The sequence below is a fragment of the Gopherus flavomarginatus genome, chromosome 24 (genome assembly GCF_025201925.1).
Source record: "Gopherus flavomarginatus isolate rGopFla2 chromosome 24, rGopFla2.mat.asm, whole genome shotgun sequence".
Taxonomy (NCBI): domain Eukaryota; kingdom Metazoa; phylum Chordata; order Testudines; family Testudinidae; genus Gopherus; species Gopherus flavomarginatus.
The window spans coordinates 1,971,028-1,990,291 of NC_066640.1; the positions used below are offsets into that span (position 1 = coordinate 1,971,028).

At 54.3% G+C, this 19,264-nt stretch overlaps 1 protein-coding gene across 1 annotated transcript in view; it reads left to right on the forward strand.

Moving 5' to 3' along the window:
- FBN3 (fibrillin 3) overlaps positions 1-19,264 on the forward strand; it is a 107,319-nt gene that overhangs the window by 45,521 nt on the left and 42,534 nt on the right. Inside the window, exons 27-34 of the mRNA XM_050933692.1 lie at positions 2,891-3,052; positions 9,146-9,214; positions 9,569-9,694; positions 11,004-11,129; positions 11,525-11,674; positions 12,325-12,396; positions 15,458-15,583; positions 16,944-17,069. Of these exons, the coding sequence (XP_050789649.1) occupies positions 2,891-3,052; positions 9,146-9,214; positions 9,569-9,694; positions 11,004-11,129; positions 11,525-11,674; positions 12,325-12,396; positions 15,458-15,583; positions 16,944-17,069 (957 nt within the window). The remainder of the gene's footprint in view (positions 1-2,890; positions 3,053-9,145; positions 9,215-9,568; positions 9,695-11,003; positions 11,130-11,524; positions 11,675-12,324; positions 12,397-15,457; positions 15,584-16,943; positions 17,070-19,264) is intronic.

The following is a 19,264-nucleotide window of genomic DNA, read 5'->3' on the forward strand; positions in this document are numbered from 1 at the left end:
AGACCCTGACCCCGACCCCCACCCTGCGCTGTGACCCACAGACCCTGCTCAGCTGCCCTGACCCTGCGCTGTGACCCCACAGACCCTGACTCGACCCCCACCCTGCGCTGTGACCCACAGACCCTGCTCAGCTGCCCTGACCCTGCGCTGTGACCCACAGACCGTGACCCCGACCCCCACCCTGCGCTGTGACCCACAGACCCTGCTCAGCTGCCCTGACCCTGCGCTGTGACCCACAGACCCTGACCCCGACCCCCACCCTGCGCTGTGACCCACAGACCCTGACCCCGACCCCCAACCTGCGCTGTGACCGACAGAGCCTGACTCTGACCCCCACCCTGCGCTGTGACCCATAGAGCCTGACCCCGACCCCACCCTGCGCTGTGACCCACAGACCCTGACCCGACCCCCACCCTGCGCTGTGACCCACAGACCCTGACCCCAATCCCCAACCTGCGCTGTGACCCACAGACCCTGACCCCGACCCCCACCCTGCGCTGTGACCCACAGACCCTGACCCCGACCCCCAACCCTGCACTGTGACCCACAGACCCTGACCCCGACCCCCACCCTGCACTGTGACCCGCAGAGCCTGACTCCGACCCCCACCCTGCGCTGTGACCCACAGACCCTGAACCCGACCCCCACCCTGCGCTGTGACCCACAGACCCTGCTCAGCTGCCCTGACCCTGCGCTGTGACCCACAGACCCTGACCCCAACCCCCACCCTGCGCTGTGACCCACAGACCCGAGCCCGACCCCCACCCTGCGCTGTGACCCACAGACACTGCTCAGCTGCCCTGACCCTGCGCTGTGACCCACAGACCCTGACCCCAACCCCCACCCTGCGCTGTGACCCACAGACCCTGCTCAGCTGCTCTGACCCTGCGCTGTGACCGACAGACCCTGACCCCAACCCCCACCCTGCGCTGTGACCCACAGACCCTGACCCCGACCCCCACCCTGCGCTGTGACCCACAGACCCTGCTCAGCTGCCCTGACCCTGCGCTGTGACCCACAGACCCTGACCCCAACCCCCACCCTGCGCTGTGACCCACAGACCCTGCTCAGCTGCCCTGACCCTGCGCTGTGACCCACAGACCCTGACCCAACCCCCACCCTGCGTTGTGACCACAGACCCTGCTCAGCTGCCCCTGACCCTGCGCTGTGACCCACAGACCCTGACTCCAACCCCCACCCTGCGCTGTGACTCACAGACCTTGACCCCGACCCCCACCCTGCGCTGTGACCCCACAGACCCTGACTCGACCCCCACCCTGCGCTGTGACCCACAGACCCTGCTCAGCTGCCCTGACCCTGCGCTGTGACCCACAGACCGTGACCTCGATCCCCACCCTGCGCTGTGACCCACAGACCCTGCTCAGCTGCCCTGACCCTGCGCTGTGACCCACAGACCCTGACCCCGACCCCCACCCTGCGCTGTGACCCACAGACCCTGCTCAGCTGCCCTGACCCTGTGCTGTGACCCACAAACCTTGACTCCAACCCCCACCCTGTGCTGTGACCCACAGACCCTGACCCCGACCCTCACCCTGCGCTGTGACCCACAGACCCTGCTCAGCTGGCCTGACCCCACCTTGCACTATTCCTGCCTCCGGGCATGTGCACAGCTGCCTCCCTGAAGGTGCTCGGGTGCTACCTGCCATCAAGGCCCCGGTGCGATCCACAGACCAGGGGATAAGGCTCCTGCGCCTATCGCACCCACGGGGTCCCTCCGTCAGGTGTACTTGGGGGCCAACTGACTCCACAGGAACCAACTGGGGAGGAGCCGGGGGGCAGGGGCATGAATCTCCCTCACAGCCTTGAGCCCAGTGTTTACAGCACTCACCCAGGATGGGGCCGACCTGGGTTTAATTCCCCCTCTGTCTCATGGGGAGAAGGGATTGGGATGGCGTCTCCCACCCCTCAGGCGGGGGCCTTAAACACAACGTCATAGAGTCTTTCTTTGGCCCAGTTCATGTTAATTAGTTGATTATTTAATTAAAGTGGAACAGCTTCGACAGGCGCGATTGCGGGAGATTCGCGGGCTCTACCACAGCTCAGTGGTCAGCGCACTGGGAGGTTGGGGACCCCTGCTCAGATCCCCTCTGGGCGGGCATCTCGCTCTGTCTTGCTAGAAATGACAGGTACGGCCACGCTGCAGCTGGGAGGGGCTTTCCAGCGCGGGATGAGTGGCCCGAGCTAGCCCACTGAAAACAGCAGCGTGGACATTGGGGCACAGGCGGTGGCTTGGGCTGGCCGCCTGAGAGTGGGCCCAGGGGGTCAGGCTGGCCTGGACTCAGGAGACAGCTGGAGCCACCCCCGGGCTGCAGCGTTCACACAGCTGCTTGCAGTGTGCTAGCTTGAGGCAAGCCAGCGCAAATCTCTCGGCCACGCCAGGAATCAACCCTCCCAGCTGCAGTCCCCTCCGGCCCTATGTCACTGGCCTCCTGCTTGCGGCTCGCTGCAGCCGGGACCTACCGAACTCCATGGGAGGGGCAGGGCTTAGCACGCCGCTGGCATCAGGATCTCCCTCTAGCTAGCTTAGCAGGCTCCCTAGCAGGCTGGCTTTTGTGAATCCAGGGGGCTTGCTCTCCATGTGCATTGTCCAGAGACCTGGGTGCCTAACTCAGCATTGTGGGGTACGGGTGTTCCTGTGATTTGCTAGGCACTATGTCCCTTTGTGGGGCTGGGCCAGAGTGACAGACTGGGGAAAGCAGGTGAAGGGAACTCGGCTGTTATTTGGAGGGGCAGGTCCTGGGCCATTGCAAGAGGCTTCCTCCATTGCTCCCAGGATCTGCTGCACCCTTCTCTCTCTGCCAGCTTGGGCGGCGCGGGGGGCTTTGCTCATCCGAGGCTCACTGTCTCCTTTCTGCCCTGCCCTGTGCAGACACCCGCGTTGGGAACTGTTTCCTGGACACTCAGGACCGCGGGGATGGTGGGATCTCGTGCAGCGCTGAAATCGGAGTAGGCGTCACTCGGGCCTCCTGCTGCTGCTCACTGGGCCGTGCCTGGGGGAACCCCTGTGAGCTCTGCCCTCCAGCCAACACAAGTGAGTAGGGGAAGTGCTCTGGGGTGAATCTCACATGCAATGGGGTTAGCGCTCGGCTCTGCTCCAAAGGGCTGGAGCAGGTTGGATCTGAGACATAGGGAAACAGGGGCGGAGTATGGGCTGCATTGGTGCATGCTGTAGGGTCAGGTGGACAGGCAGGGCCTGGGTGCATCGCTCTGTATCAGGGAGGATGGGATGAGCTGAGGGCTGGATGCGAGTGAGACAGAGACTTTTAGACCAGGCAGGACCATCATGATCATCTAGTCTGATCTCCGGCACTTTGCAGACCACAGAACCTCACCCACCCACTCCTGTAATAGGCCGAGAACCTCTGGCTGAGTCACTGATGTCCTCAAATCTTGATTTAAAGACTTCCAGTTATAGAGACTCCACCATTTACTCTCGTTCAAACTTCCAAGTGACCTGGGCTGGAAAACCACCAGGGTCTCTGCCTATCAGACCTGGGGGAATATTCTCTCCTGACCCCAAATATGGTCATCAGTTGAACCATGAGAAAGACCCACGAGCCCGACACCTGGAAAGGAATCTCTGTAGTAACTCAGAGCCCCTTCTCTCCAGCGTCCCATCACCAGCCACTGGGGATATTTGCCAGTAGCAGTCGCAGATGGGTCACATGCTGTTATAGGCAGGCTCCTCACACCATCTCCTCCATAAATGTATCCTGCTCAGTCTTGAGCCCAGGTAGGCTGTTTAGGATGCCTATTCCCCTGGGAAGGCTGTTCCTCCTGCGCTGCTTAGAAACCTTCTTCAGACTTTGAGCCCAAACTTGCTGATGATCAGTTTATAGACATTTCTTCTTGTGCCAACACTGGCCCTTAACTTAAAGAACTCCGCCACCTCTCTAGTATTTATCCCTTCGGTGTCGTATCTCCCCTCAGCCTTCGTCCACTCTGGCTAAACAAGCCAAGCTCCAGTGCACAGCTGGTGGAGAGACTTTAATTTTAGCAGTACCTGTCGGGGCAGCCCAAGTGCCCTATTCTGTCTCCCATACATCATCAAGCATAAAAGGGCGAGCTGCCCCTGACTCACCTCAGGTTCTTCCTACAGCCTTTAACAGTCGGGGGAGCTCCCTGGCCTTCCTTCTCCAAGTCTTTACTCACACTGCAAACAGCGCCCGGTCCCGCTTAGAGCCGGTGTTGCTGAGCACACAGCGCTGTGTAGAGCCGGTGTCGCTGAGCGCCCGGCCCCGCGTAGAGCCAGTGTCATTGAGCGCCAGGCACCGCATAGAGCCAGTGTCACTGAGCACCCGGCGCCATATAGAGCTGGTGTCGCTGAGCACCCAGTGCCACGTAGATCCAGTGTCGCTGAGCACCCAGCCCTGCATAGAGCCAGTGTCACTGAGCGCCCACCGCCGCAGAGAGCCAGTGTCACTGAGCGCCCGGCCCCATGTAGAGCCGGTGTCGTTGAGCACCTGGTGCTGTGTAGAGCCGGTGTCGCTAAGCGCCCGGCGCCGCGTAGAGCCAGTTTCACTGAGCGCCCGGCCCTGCGTAGAGCCGGTGTCACTGAGCGCCCGGCGCCGTGTAGAGCTGGTGTCGCTGAGCACCCAGCGCTGCGTAGCGCCAGTGTTGCTGAGCGCCCGGCCCTGCAGAGAGCCAGTGTCACTGAGCACCCAGCGCCGCAGAGAGCCAGTGTCATTGAGTGCCCGGCCCCATGTAGAGCCGGTGTCATTGAGAACCTGGTGCTGTGTAGAGCCGGTGTCACTGAGTGCCCGGCGCCGCGTAGAGCCAGTTTCGCTGAGCTCCCGGCCCTGTGTAGAGCCTGTGTCGCTGAGCGCCCGGCCCCGTGTAGAGCCGGTGTTGCTGAGCGCCCGACGCTGTGTAGAGCCACTGTTGCTGAGCGCCTGGCCCTGTGTAGAGCCGCTGTCGCTGAGCGCATGGCGCTGCGTAGAGCCGCTGTCGCTGAGTGCCCGGCCCTGCGTAGAGCTGGTGTCGTTGAGCGCCCGGCGCCGCATAGAACCAGTGTCACTGAGCACCCTGCCCCGCGTAGAGCCGGTGTCGCTTAGCACCCGGCCCTGTGTAGAGCCGGTGTCACTGAGCACCCGACGCCACGTAGAGCCGGTGTCACTGAGCTCCTGGCCCCATGTAGAGCCGGTGTCACTGAGCGCCCAGTGCCACATAGAGCCAGTGTCACTGAGCGCCTGGCGCCGCATAGAGCCAGTGTCACTGAGTGCCCGGCACCACGTGGAACCAGTGTTGCTGAGTTCACAACCCTTCAGTTCCTCAGCTGCCCTTTGTGTTTCGATGGAGCATATGGTGGTGGTAGCAGCTTTCCTCTGGAGCTTAAGGATTCAGGTACTCCCTTACCTGGCCACCTGGCCGATCAGAGGTCTCAGGGGTGTCCAGCATTTGCGTAATCCAGTCTCCTTTAATGCGCTCAGCCTCCTGATCAACGTAGCCAAGGCAGGCCTGTCTCCAGCAGAGACAACAGAATTTATTGGAGCAGTGCTGGATTCTACAAAGGGCCTTGCTGCCACATTCAATGCAAAGCTTCGCTCTGGACTTACAGGCTTAGCCTCACTCTTCGGCAGAGGAGTCCTGCTCCAGAGAGGGGCCAGGGACACTGCTGAATAGGAGAAAACCATCAGCGAGGAAACTTCCCTTGCGAAGTGGAAGAGGTTTTCTGCCTGGTTGTGGTGGAAAGGGGCAACCCATATTCTAGTTTCTATTCCACATGTGCTGGACTCTCTTTTGTGTCTGAAACAGCAAGGATTGGCGATTGGATGGATCAGAGTTCATCTTGCAGCTGTATCATCCTCTGCAGATAACTGCTTCTTTTTCCCCAACCCGACAGCCCTAGGAGTTTGAAAGGGATTGGACAGACCGTTTCCACATGTACAGAATCCAACTCCGTCATGGACCAAAGTTTACAGATCGCCCTGTGAGCCTCTAGCAACCTGCTCTCTGTTGCACCTTTCACCAAAGGTAGCATTTTAGTAGCTATTACATCAGCCAGAAGAGATGGGGAGTTGAGAGCGTATCAGCCCCTCCATCACCACATACTGTTTTTATGTAGATAAAGTCTACCTTCATGCTATCTAAGTATCCCTACAGAACTGGTGTCCACTTTTCATACCAACTAGGCAGTTTGCTTACTGATCTTCCCAAACTTCATGGTAGTAAGAGAGAGGCGACATTGCACATTAGAAGGGTGTTAGCATTTATCTGGAGTGGACTACAACTTTCAGGTCTTCGTCTCAATAGTTTATTGCATTTGCAGAGAGACTGAAGGGCAATCCAGTTTCCACACAGAGGATTTCATCATGGTATCCAATTGTGTTCACTGATGTTACCAGCTGGCTAACGTGAAGCCACCAGATAGTGTATTAGGTCATTTGAGTAGATCCCAAGTGGCCTCTGTGGCATTTCTGGCTCAAATTAGATATTTGCAAAGCAGCAACCTGGTCATCAGTCACACGTTTGCCTCTCACTGCGCAATCTCTCAACAATCTAGAGATGATGGCTAAGTGGTCCTCTAGTCTCTGTTCAAATAGACTCTGAAACCACCCCTAGAGGGGACTGCTTGTGAGTCACCTGCCGTGGAATAGGCATGGGCAAGCACTCGAAGAATTAAAAACAGTCACTAACCTTGCCATAACTGTTGTTCTTTGAGATGTGTTGCACATGTCCATTCCATAACCTATCCACCCTCCCATCGCCATTGGAGTCGCTTCATGGTAAAGAGCTGAGGGGGATCGGGGCAGTTCAGCTCTTTATGCCTGTGCAACATGCACGAGACAGCCGAGGGCTTTCAGGCCACCCTGACGAGGACCACTAAGGGTAACACTTTTCTGACACCTGTGCACTGGAGCGCCCAAACACCTACCAGGGAATCGAGTGGTGCAACACATCTTGAAGAAAAACACTTACCGAAAGGTTAGTAACTGGTTTTTCTCAATTCCTCTCATTATCTGAATAGCTCTTCTCCGCACCTGTTCCAGTTTGAATCCATCTCTCAAACATGGGAGACCAAAATTGCACACAGTATTCTGGGTGAGATCTTACTGGTGCCTTGTGCCTCACCTGATGCATCCTAGGATTTCATTAGCCTTTTTCACGGCCGCATCACAATGGTAGCTCATCATCATCCTGTGATCAACCAGCACAGCCAGATCTTTCTCCTCCTCTGTCACTTCCAACTGGTACGTCCCCAGCTTATACCAGACTTCTTGTTGTTAGTCTATATGTGCATGACCTTGCACTTTGCACTATTACATTTCATCCCATTTCTATTACTCCAGTTTTCAAGGTCATCCAGATCTTCTTGTATGATATGATATTCCAGTCCTCCTCCATATTGGCAATACCCCTCAACTTTGTGTCATCTGCAGATTTTCTTAGCACACTCCCACTTTTTGTGCCAAAGTCATTAATGAAAATGTTAAATAAGATTGGCCCAAGGCCTGAGGAATTCCAGTAGTAACCTCCCTCCAGGCTGACAGTTCACTTTTCAGTACAACCCGTTGTAGTCTCCCCTTTAACTAGTTCCTTACCCACCTTTTGGTTCTTTTATTAATCCCCATCTTCTCCTGTTTAACTAATCATTTCTCATGTGGAACTGTAGCAAATACTTTACAGAAATCCGGGTTAAATAGACCTACTGAATTTCCTTTGTCTGGAAAATCAGTTATCTCCTCAAAAGAAAAAGATCTTTAGTAAAACTATGTCATGTTTTATCCCAATTACCATTTACCTCTATGTCCTTATCTACTTTCACTTTCAAAATTTGTTCCAAGACCTTGCGTATAATTGAGGTCAAATTAACTTACCTGTAGTTTTCCAGATCACTTCTCTTTTCTTTCTTAAATATAGGTACTATATTTGCAACTCTCTAGTCATAGTGTATGACTGCTAAATTTACAGATTAATTAAAAATCCTTGCTATTGGGCTTGCAATTTCATGTTCCAGTTCCTTTAATATTCCTGGATGGAGATTATCTAGGCCCCTCCCCAGCTTGGTCCCATTAAACCGTTTGAGTTTGGCATTCACCTTGGAGGTGGTAACTTCTACTTCTATATCCTTGTTCTCATTGGCCATCTTGCCATTACCCCCAAGGTCCTCATTAGTCTTATTAAAACCTGAGGCCATGTCCAGATTATCGTTAATCTCCACCGCATCCTCAGGGCTTAGCAGTCCCACTTCTTCTTTCCTTGTTTATTTATTTATATGGCTATAGAACCTTTTCCTGTTGGTTTGAATTCCCTTTGTAAGGTCCATTCTGCTTGGCTCTTGGCAGTTCTCACGTTTTCCCTACACTTTCTGACCTCCATGAGGTAGCTTTTCGTGCTGATCCATCTCATCTTCCATTCGTTGTAGGTCTTCTGCTTTCTCTTAATCACCTGCTTGTTCATGCAGTTTACTCTACCACCCTTCCCTACAAATGTTTCCTCCTGCTTGGGTGCAGGCTCCAGATAATTTCTGCAACTTCGACTTAAAGTAATTCCAAGGCTCCTCCACATTTAGACACTTGAGTTCTTCTGTCACTAACTAATTCCCTTCACTTTTTAAGTTTGCCCTTTTGAAATCGAGGCCCCTAGTTGCAGATCTGTTTTTGTTTAGTCTTCCATGTAATTTAAATTAAATTAACTCATGATCACTCAAACCAAAATTGTCCTCTACAACCAGTTCTTCTACCTCACAACTTACCAATGCTAAACGTAACACGGCATGGCCTCTTGTTTTCTCATGACTATTTGGTGAAGAAATCTGTCAGCTATCACATCCAGGAATATCTTGGCCCTACCCTTACTAGTAGCATTTCTCCTGGCAATCGCTATCTGGGAAATTAAGATCTCCCACTATATTTCTTCTTGTTATCCATTCTCCTACCATTGGTTGTTCCTTTCTCTTGGGAGCATCGCTCTGGATCAGGGTGTGATGAGCTGGGCCAGGGGCTGGGGAGGCATGGGACAGGCCAGGCTGGGGTGCGAGAGACTGGGTTGGGCTGCTCTGGCCTGAACCTGGGGCAGTTTGGCACTCACGGCCTGTATCTTTCCCTGCTTTCTGGCTGGTTTCTCCACGGGGAACCACTCAGCACAATTCAGTGCCACCCAGTAACTGACTCTCTTCCTGCAGCTGAGTACAAGACCCTGTGCCCCGGAGGAGAAGGCTTCAGGCCCAACCCCATCACAGTCATCCTGGAGGGTAAGCAGAATTGGCACCCACATGCCCCCTCATTCCAGGGAACACACATCCTCAGGCTTCACGGCACAGGGGCTCCAGCCCAGCCGGAGGTGCTCTCAGCCCCCGCTTCCTCTGCTCACAGGCTGAGGCCAGCTGACAGGTTCTGGCCCTTCCGCACCATATGATGAGTCTGTGCCCCTCAGCCTGAGCCTTGCGGCCGCCAGTTCTGCTGCACCCAGGTGCTGATCCACACCCAGAGGCAGTGGGTGTGAGCTGTGGCTGTGTGCTGACAGCAAACACTGGGGACCCCTGCCTTGGGGGCTGCCAGGGCTTGGTCGGGGGGTCGAGTGCTTCCCTGCCACTCTCCATTCACAGATATCGACGAGTGCCAGGAGCTGCCAGGCCTCTGCCAGGGGGGCAACTGTGTGAACACTTTTGGCAGCTTCCAGTGTGAGTGCCCCCTGGGCTACTACCTCAACGAGGACACACGCATCTGTGAAGGTACCGCGCTGGCACATGTGCAGGAGAGTGTGTATGTGTGTGTATGTGTGTACATGTGTGTGCAGAGTGTGTCTGTGCGTGTGCACATGTGCATGCGGAGTGTGTGCGTGTACACGTGTGCGGCAGAGTGTGTGTGTGTGTGTACACGTTCATGCGGAGAGTGTGTGTGTGTGTGTACATGCATGCAGGAGAGTGTGTGTATGTGTACCAGTGTGCAGAAGAATGTGCCTGTGGAGGGGGGGGTACATGTTTGTGCGGGAAAGTGTCTGTGTATATACACGTATGTGCAGGAGAGTGTCTGTGTGTGTGTACACATGTGTGCAGGAAAGTGTGTGTGTGTGCATACACATATGTGCGGGAGAATGTGTCTGTGTACATGTGTGTGTGGGAGAGTGTCTGTGTGTGTACATGTGTGTGTGGGAGAGTGTGTGTCCATGTGTGTGTACACATGGGGGGGGATGCATGCATGCATGGGGAGTGTACGTCTGTATGTGCATGCGTGGGGAGTGTCTAGATGCACGTGTGGGTGCATGTGCATGCATAGAAGTGTGCATTTCTGAGTGTGTGCACATGTGCATGTATGTGTACACATGCATGTAGGATGGTGCGTGTATGTGTGGAGGTGTGTACGCACAGGGGGTGTGCATGTCTATATGTGTACATGTGTGTGTGTGTGGCTGGGGGGTGCGTGTCTCTGTGTGTGTACGGGGGATGTATGTGCGTGCGTAGGGCTGTATGTTCGTGTGTGTGCATGTGTGATGCCCTGGTGTGGTGTGTGGCTCGTAGCGACTCACAAGACAGCCGTGCGACCTGCCCTTTGCTCTGATCCCTTTGTTCCTTCCCCAGAGACCCCCGGCCCAGCCCCATGCTTGCTGGGGAGGATCCCTCCCTCCCTTTGGGGTGCAGGACTCCATTGGCAGCACAGTCCCAGCTCTCAGCAAAGCGGGGCTGATGTCTGTGTGGGATCCCTGCCTGCGGGGTGACCTTGGCAATGCCTCTTCCCCTGTCCCCTGTGCCAGACCTACCCCCCCTGCCCTGGGCCAGGCTCCCCTCCACCCTGTGCCATGCCTGCCCCTCCGCCCTGTGCGAGTCCTGCCTCATGCCCTATGCCAGTCCTGCACCCCCTCCCTATGTCAGATCTACCCCCCCGTGCCAGTCCTGCCTCCCCGCCCTGTGCCAGGCCTTCCCCCCCGCCCTATGCCAGATCTGTCCCTGTCCCCTGTGCCAGGCCTGCCCCTCATCCCCTGTGCCAGGCCTGCCCCCCCACGCCCTGTGCATGCAGGTGTAATCTTGTCATTACTTTTGGCAGATATTGACGAGTGCTCTGCCCACATCGGGATCTGTGGCCCTGGGACTTGCTACAACACCCTGGGCAACTACACCTGTGTGTGCCCCCCTGAGTACATGCAGGTCAACGGAGGAAACAACTGCATGGGTACGGTGCCGTCTCCAGGCAGCAGGGAGGGGGCTGGGAGGGAGCAGGCTGGGAACGCCCAGGGGCCCTGCTAGCTTTACTCATTCACTACAGGCAACACGGTGATGAGACCGCAGGGAGAGTGGTGCCCGTGAGGCTGGCACAGGGGCAAGCTGGGCTGTGCTCCCGGTGGAACCCGGGCCAGCCGCCATGTCTCTGGGATCCAGTGTCTCTCTCTTCAGGACAAGGATGATTGTTGGGCAGCCAAGGCCCGTGGTGCCAGGAGCTAGCAGGGTCGGGTCAGGGGATAGCTGTTCTCAGCATTGGCCCTGCTCTGCGCCCCCCCGGTGTCTGGTGCCCGAGGCGCAGCCGGCAGCCCCCAGAGCAGCATGATCTGAACTGTGTCCCCTTCACAGACATGAGGAAGAGCGTGTGCTACCGCAACTACAACGACACCTGTGAGAACGAGCTCGCCTTCAACATGACCAAGAAGATGTGCTGCTGCTCCTACAACATCGGCAAGGCCTGGAACAAACCCTGCGAGCCCTGCCCCACTCCCGCCAGCCGTAAGTCCCCTGCACCGAGAGAAGGGTCTGGCTGGGGGAGCTCCCCCCGTCCCTGGGCGCTCTGCATCTGGCTACCCCTGGTGTCATGGGGCACAGGATTGTTCTGGTCCCAGCTGACAGCTGTGCGGAGAACAACCCTGGCCTAGGGAGTGAGTGACAGCATCGCCTCCCCCAGGCTGTGCAGGGCAGCATGCTCCCTGCAGGGGCTGGGCGACGGCAGAGATCCCGTGATGGACAATACCAAAAGCCTCTGTGGAGCAGACCGTGCAACCATCCCAGGCCATGCTGTGTGTGCAGCCTGGGGTGGGGGGTGTGTGTGTGTAGCCCTGGAGTCCCAGCATACGGTTGGGGGGAGAGAAAGGGAGGTGTCTTTCTGTGGTTCTAAGCTGTGCAGTGGGAGGGGGTGCTGTATGAGGAGCGGAGGAGGGGACAGTGTGTGCAGGGGGGAAGGGGGTTGTGAAGGGTCCCAGCCCTGCAATGGCACACAGGTAACTTCCTGGCATGGAGATAGGCGTTCCCTGCTGTCTCTGTGGTCATCCCTGGTTGTAGGGTTTCACCCCATGGGTGCTCTGTGCCCCAGGGCCACTCATACTCGTACATCCCGGTCTGTCTGCTGGGTGTCCTGTGTAACCTTGTCCTTTCCCTTCCAGCTGAGTACCAGATCCTATGTGGGAACCAGGCCCCTGGCTTTATCATCGACATTCACACAGGGAAGCCAATCGGTGAGTACCGCTGGGGTCCTCACAGAGCTGCTGCCTTTGCCCACACACACTGCCAGCCCCAGTCCTGCTCCTGCCCCTTCCCCCTGCTCATTGCCTGATTTCCCCTCCTCTGTGTGCGTGAGGCTAGGGGCAAGGAGAAGCAGGAGGGGAGTGAGAAGGCCGAAACAGGGCCTGGCCTTGCAGTGGGGAGACCGAGGGCAGCACCATGTGCACATGGACGCTGCTTACAGGGATCCCCAGGGTTTTGTGTGTGCCCCGTGTTGGCTTGGCTTGATTCTATTCTTATCCCTCCCTGATCACCAGAGGATCTAAAGCACCATCCACAACATCATTAAGTGACGAGACTCCTGTGTGGTTCCTTCTTGCTCTCTTCCTCTCCCCAAGGTAGAATCGTGAGTGCAGTGCAGTCTCTGTTTTGGTAGGGTTTTTTTTATCAAGTACCCAGCTGCTCTGCGTTCTCTCTGAGGCCAGTTGGAAGATACACCTGGCACTTGCTGCAGAAGGCAGAGCTGTGTGGGCTGGTCTTTGGTTCCTGGGGGAGTTCCACACTCTTGTACACACACCCAGCATGTCTGGTAATAGATAATAACTGGAGATATACCAATCTCCTAGAACTGGAAGGGACCTTGAAAGGTCATTGAGTCCAGCCCCCTGCCTTCACTAGCAGGAACAATTTTTGCCCCAGATCCCTAAGTGGCCCCCTCAAGGATTGAGCTCACAACTCTGGGTTTAGCAGGCCAGTGCTCAAACCACTGTGCTATTCCTCCCCCCCTGCATGGTTCTGTCTCCCAACGATGAGCTTTACCCCAGGAGTAGAGTTCCACTGGGCCGGAGGAGTGGGGCGCTCGCCCACAACCCTCATCTCGGAGCATTCTGAGAGCTTTGAGTTTTGCTGAATGCCTGACAGGGTCAACTGGAGCCTGACTCTTGAGCTGGGGTCTTTCCTTCACATGTGTGTCACCCCCAGTAGCAAAGAAGTTGCAAGCCAAGTTCTGCTCCCAGAGAGAGCCCAGCCACTCTGGTGGTGTAGGCTGGAGAGGGGTCAGAGAAGAGCCATGAGAATGATCAAAGCACTGGAAAACCTGCCTTCTAGTGAGAGACTTAAGAAGCTCCATCTATTTAGCTCAGCAAAGAGAAGGCAAGGGGTGAGCTGATTACACTCTATAAGTATCTACATGGGGAACAAATATTTGACAATGAGCTCTTCAGTCTGGCAGGCTAGAAGTTGAAGCTAGGCAGATTCCGACTCGAAAGAAGGTGTACGTTTTCAACAGTGAGAGCAATTAACCCTTGGAACAGTTTACCAGGGGTTGCGGTAAGTTCTCCATCGCTGGCAATTTCTACACTAAGAAGGGTTGGGTTTTCTCAAAGATCTTCTGTAGGAGTTCACATGGATTCATCCCATCCTCGACTCCGTGATGTTATGCTCAGATGCACCCTGGAACAGCAGTCCAAAACCACACACAAAATGAAGCAAGACACCCAGGGAAGTTGTCAATCAAAACATGTAATAACCGTGAACCCCTGGGGTCAGCAATAGTCCAAACTAAACGCGGTAACAGTCGGAACAGCAGATATGTAGCAGCAGAGTGTGTGTATGTGTGTGGGTATGTGCACACCCCCACACACATACACGTGCACACACACTCACCCACATGCGTGCACACACACACACAGCCGAAACAGGAACAGCAACCCTGAGTTCAGGGCACAGGAACCAGGAGACAGAACAGTAATGGAGCAGGTAGGCAGCGCCACACACCAGTCGCCACAACCATGTTATAGAGGAGGTCACAAAGTCCCTTCTGCCTTGGATCCCCAGGTCTGAGTGATGATGCACAGAAAGGGAAGGCCCTGGCATGACGGGACGATCCCAGCTGAGGCTGCCAGGCTGGCAGTTCCCCAGTCCCCACCAGTTCACAGCACGCTGAGTCCGCAGGACCCAGACTCAGTGAGACACAATAAAGATGGAGCCCCAAGTGTGACAGTTGCAGTCGGTACAGACCAGAACCTAAGGCTCCCACAGGCAGGACCAGGGCCTGGCCAAGCCAGGACTGCATGAGAGCGCAGTGTTCCTGCAGCCGCTGGCACAAAGGGCACAGAGCCCTGACAGCTAAACTCCTAGCACTCGCTCCCACCCTGCCAGTGGCACCGACCATCCTTTGCAGAAGGTGTGGAGCACTGCAGAAGAGAGACTGAGAGATGAGGTCTGGATTCCAGGGGAGAAAAAGCAAGATGCTCCTCTGGATGTGCTGTCAAGGTCTAGGATCTTGCAACCTATCCTGGTGCTGCTCTGTAGCCTTTGAAGGATGGAGTCCCTAGCCCTGGTGGTTCAGGGGAGAGCAGATGTTATCCCTGTCAGGTCTCCCCCCAGGCCTTGGTGCCAAGCTCTTCTGGCTCTAAGACAGAACTGAATGGAGCAAGGGGAAGACCCATTTATTTTCCAGTCTCCAAGAAGCCCAGAATGTAGAAGCAGAGACCAAGTTGCCTAAGTTGTGTGAGCAGCTGTGCCCAGTGGCTGGGCAGAGGGCTCCTGGTCTGGGACTTGATGAGCCAACGGTGGAATCACAGATCTTTTCAGCTTGACCAAGTGGCATTTCCTGGGTTGTCAGTTCTGCTTCCCCTTCCAGCTGCTCTCCCGGGCTGGGGCCAGCCCCAGGGGCACTAGCAGGGGAGAGGCAAAGTCATGGACTCATTTGGGATTCTTTCCAAACTTGCCCAGCCAGTGCAGGTTCCTTCAGCGACCCCTGTTTTGCCTCGGGCCAGAGCAGAGCAGCCCACACCCTGCTCTGGCCCTGCCTCTGCAAAGAGAGGAAAGGGAGAGAAAGTCTTTGGAGCCTACAGCCACTTCCTGCAAGGCCACAGAGAGTCATTCACCTGGGATCCTCCCTCATTGTAAATATCCATAGCTGGACCTGGGACCCCCAGTGCTATGGCAAGGAGAGGGAGACAGACGTCATGACCCTGCCTGTCTCCTCCCCCATCCCCAAGCCAGCACTCGCTCTCTCTCTCCTGGTCCTTCACCCCTCCGGTCGCTGACAGGATTTTGTTCTCTGTGCAGATATTGACGAGTGCAGTGAGATCCCTGCTATCTGCAGCAATGGCGTCTGCATCAACCAGATCGGATCCTTCCGGTGCGAGTGCCCCATCGGTTTCAGCTACAACAACATTCTGCTCATCTGCGAAGGTAATGGGCTGGGGCTGCAGGGCTGGCTGCCCTCAGGGCTTACAGTCATGCTGGCAGAGCAGACGGTGACAAGCCCTCATCATGGCACATCACTATGGCACTAATGAAGAGAAAGAGACCAGCTCTGCACACCATGCCCCGGGCTCTGACACAGGTTTGAGCCCAGAGCCCCTCTTCTGTCCACACACAAATCAATCTGATGCTGGTCAGCAAGGACTCAGGTCCCAGGATCCTGCTCAGAGCCCGAGTCCTGCTGTGATTCGAGTCAAAGCCTGTCACTCTGCAGTGTGGACATAGGTCAAGCCACAGACCTGAGTCAGGAGGTCTGTGTACTGCAGTATCAGCACATTAGCACGGTTGTGAGACCTGCATCCAACACTGTAAGCCTGTTTGCAATGCAATGAGGACACTCAGGCATGGGCTTGGAAAGCCCATGTCCCAGAGCCCCGGGCTGAGAGTGCTGTGTAGACAGTGCCTTGTGGGTGATCATCAGGGAAGGCCAAACTCTCCAAACAGAGCTATTTCCACCCAAAACATGATCTTTTAAAAGTATTTTAAAAGTTGTTTTACCCAGGCCATGTCCACACTGTAAGCGGCACAGCTAGGGTGCCGTAGCTGTGCAACATAACCCCATAGTGTAGACACAGCCTCGGGGGGATTTCTGCCACTGTGGAAATGCTACCTTCCCGAGTGACAGTAGCTGGGCGATGGAAGCATTCTTCCATCCGCATTGCCACGGCCACCCCTGAGCACTGGAGTACGTCAACCAGAGTTTTAAGTGTAGAATTGACAACAGAGTTTGTTCTTGAGAGCTTTCATTTTTCACTTCCCATTTTTGAGATATGACATTTATGAAAATGATGTTTTGAAATAGCTTTTGGTTTAAATCTCACCCAAAACACATTTATTATTTCAAACCCCAGAAACTATCCAAATAAACGGTAAATGGCACATTTTGATTCAAACATTTTTGAGAAAATTAAATCAAAACAATTTTGCCATTAAAAAAAATCTCTGTGTCTGCACGGTCAGTGTCAGTGGCTGGCCGTTCTGGTTTTCCCACAGCAACATGGTGATGCCAGGGTCTGGCACACCCTGCATGGTCAAAGTCAGTGGTTGGCCATTCTGGTTTTCCCACAGCGACGTGGTGACACCACGTCTGGCACACCCTACACGGTCAGCGTCAGAGGTTGGCCGTTCTGGTTTTCCCACAGCGACGTGGTGACACCAGGTCTGGCACACCCTACACGGTCAGCGTCAGAGGTTTGGCTGCTCCAGTTCTCCCACAATTCCATAGTGACTGACACAGGGTCTCGCACACCCTGGGCCATCAGTGTCAGTGGTTTCTTTCTCTGTGCAGACATTGATGAGTGCAGCAGCGGGGAGAACCTTTGCCAGCGCAATGCTGATTGCATCAACATCCCGGGCAGTTACAGGTGTGAATGCTCAACCGGATACAAGCTGTCACCTAGCGGAGCCTGTGTGGGTAAGATGGGTGCTGTTGACTACCTATAGCAGAGGCAATGCTCAAGTGGGGCACAGAGCCACCATCAGGAAGCAGCGTGGACTGCTAATGATGTGCACTAGCACACTTCACCTCATCTCTTTGTCGAGGAAGGGTTTCCATTGCTGAGGCTTGTGCCGTGGGATGGCAGGAATGGGACTGGGAAGCTGTCATTGTTCTCATCACAGTCATGGTTTTGGAAGGAGTCTTGGGTTCTTTTACAAGTCTCGTGACTGTGACCTGCTGCTCCACACTCAGAGGATCCATGGGGGCTTCACAACTCAGAGGGACACAGAGATCTGGGGTCAGCACAGAAATGCTACATCAGTTCAGTAGCTAATGGGCACATCAGAAAACTGTGTGTGCATGGGATAATCTCAGAGGGAATGAAATACTCCCATCCCCTCTAGGTTAGGGGTGGGTGCATGGGGGAGGCAAGTATGGGGGCAGCTTACACTGCCATTGCCTGCACCTTTGCTTGTACCTGGGCTGTGGAGAAACAGACAAGCTCACTTCCTAGGTCTGGATTATTATAGTAGCACCATGAAGATTGTGGTTGAGACTGGCTTGCTGTTTGACAGCTGATTTTTTCTAAATGCCCTAAAATCCACATGCTGAGTCAGATTATCTTGAAAATTGCTGAATCTCTTGGGGGTCTGGGATAAGGTTACTGGTCCAGACTTGAGGTTGTTTGAGCAAGGGGTTCCCGAGTTACAGCCCCCCTAAAAATCACATGCCTTAATTTTCTTCTTGCACAAACCTGAGGCTCACACTCTGGCTCTGGTCCTCCCCAAGCAGAACTCATCTGCTCCAGTTTGATTCCAGCCAGTGTATGGCACCCACTGGGCCTTTGAGGAAGCAATATTTTAACAGTAATTCTGACTAAAAGTTGGATCTCTAGTCCAGCTCAAGCCAAGCTGATAAGACAGGCAAAGTCATTTGTGCAGATGCATTAGGACTGGGGCTTTGTTGCAAGCCAATGTTTGCAGGCAGCTGGGTGATTGAGGGTGACATACTGTGGCATTTAACCTGAGCAGCACCCAAGTACTGTGAATTCAAGTCCTGCTCTTCACAGCTTTCTAAGAAATGTGTGTGTCGCATTTTCTGCCTGTATTCTGCAGGGGCTCCTGCTGGAAGGTTTGCCTTGAGAGAAAAACTTCTGGTTTAACAGCCCACATGGCAAAATGCTCTAAATCCACATGCAGACTCAGATTGTACTTCAAAAGTATCATCAAGAAAAAGAATATTAATTGAATAGATGAAAGATGAAAGACTCTAGGAAGCAGTAGCATTAGGGTAAAGAGATCATGCTGCATGCTCCTCCCTCCTCGTTCCTAAGCAATGGGACTGATTGTGATCAAAGAAGAGCAAGTAGCTGAGATTCTCATCAATATCAGCGCGATCGAAGGGCTTGCTGAGCATCAGGATATGCACCCATGACAGAGGGCTCTATTCTAAAGACAGCTGATGCTAACTAATGTGGCACCAGGATACTGTCGTTGGTCAAAAGAATAATTCATATTTATCATAACAATAAACACAGAGAACAAGTTTCAGAGTTCTACAATCATTCATCCAGTCCACAGCAACCAAGACATCCCACCTGTCATTTGCACCCTTCAACGTGCTGTACTTCCTTGGAAAGGAGTCCAAAGGAAATGCCAGACAATAGGAAACATTGAATTACATGGCCCTTTTTAGAACAGTCATAGCAAACCTTAAATGATCTCCGCCCCACAACAAACTTCTGTAGAAAAATCAAGTAGTTCACAGACTATAACAAACATTTTCAGTGAGAGTCTAAGACAGAAGACAGAAGTTTGACAGGTCTTTTTTACTGCTTTTAAAATTGAAATCCTGCTGCAACATTAACTAAAGTGGTGCCATCCCTACCCCCAGCATCATTTCACCACAGCAGGGCCCAGGAAAGGGTTAGTGATTCAAGTCGGGCGGGAGGTCATTTGGACACGGAGATCCTCAAACACAGCCAGCCGTGTTAGTCTGTATCCACAAAAACAACAAGGAGTCCGGTGGCACCTTAAAGACTAACAGGTTTATTTGGGCATAAGCTTTCGTGGGTAAAATAGCTCATCTGAAGAAGTGAGGTTTTTTATCCACGAAAGCTTATGCCCAAATAAACCTGTTAGTCTTTAAGGTGCCACCGGACTCCTTGTTGT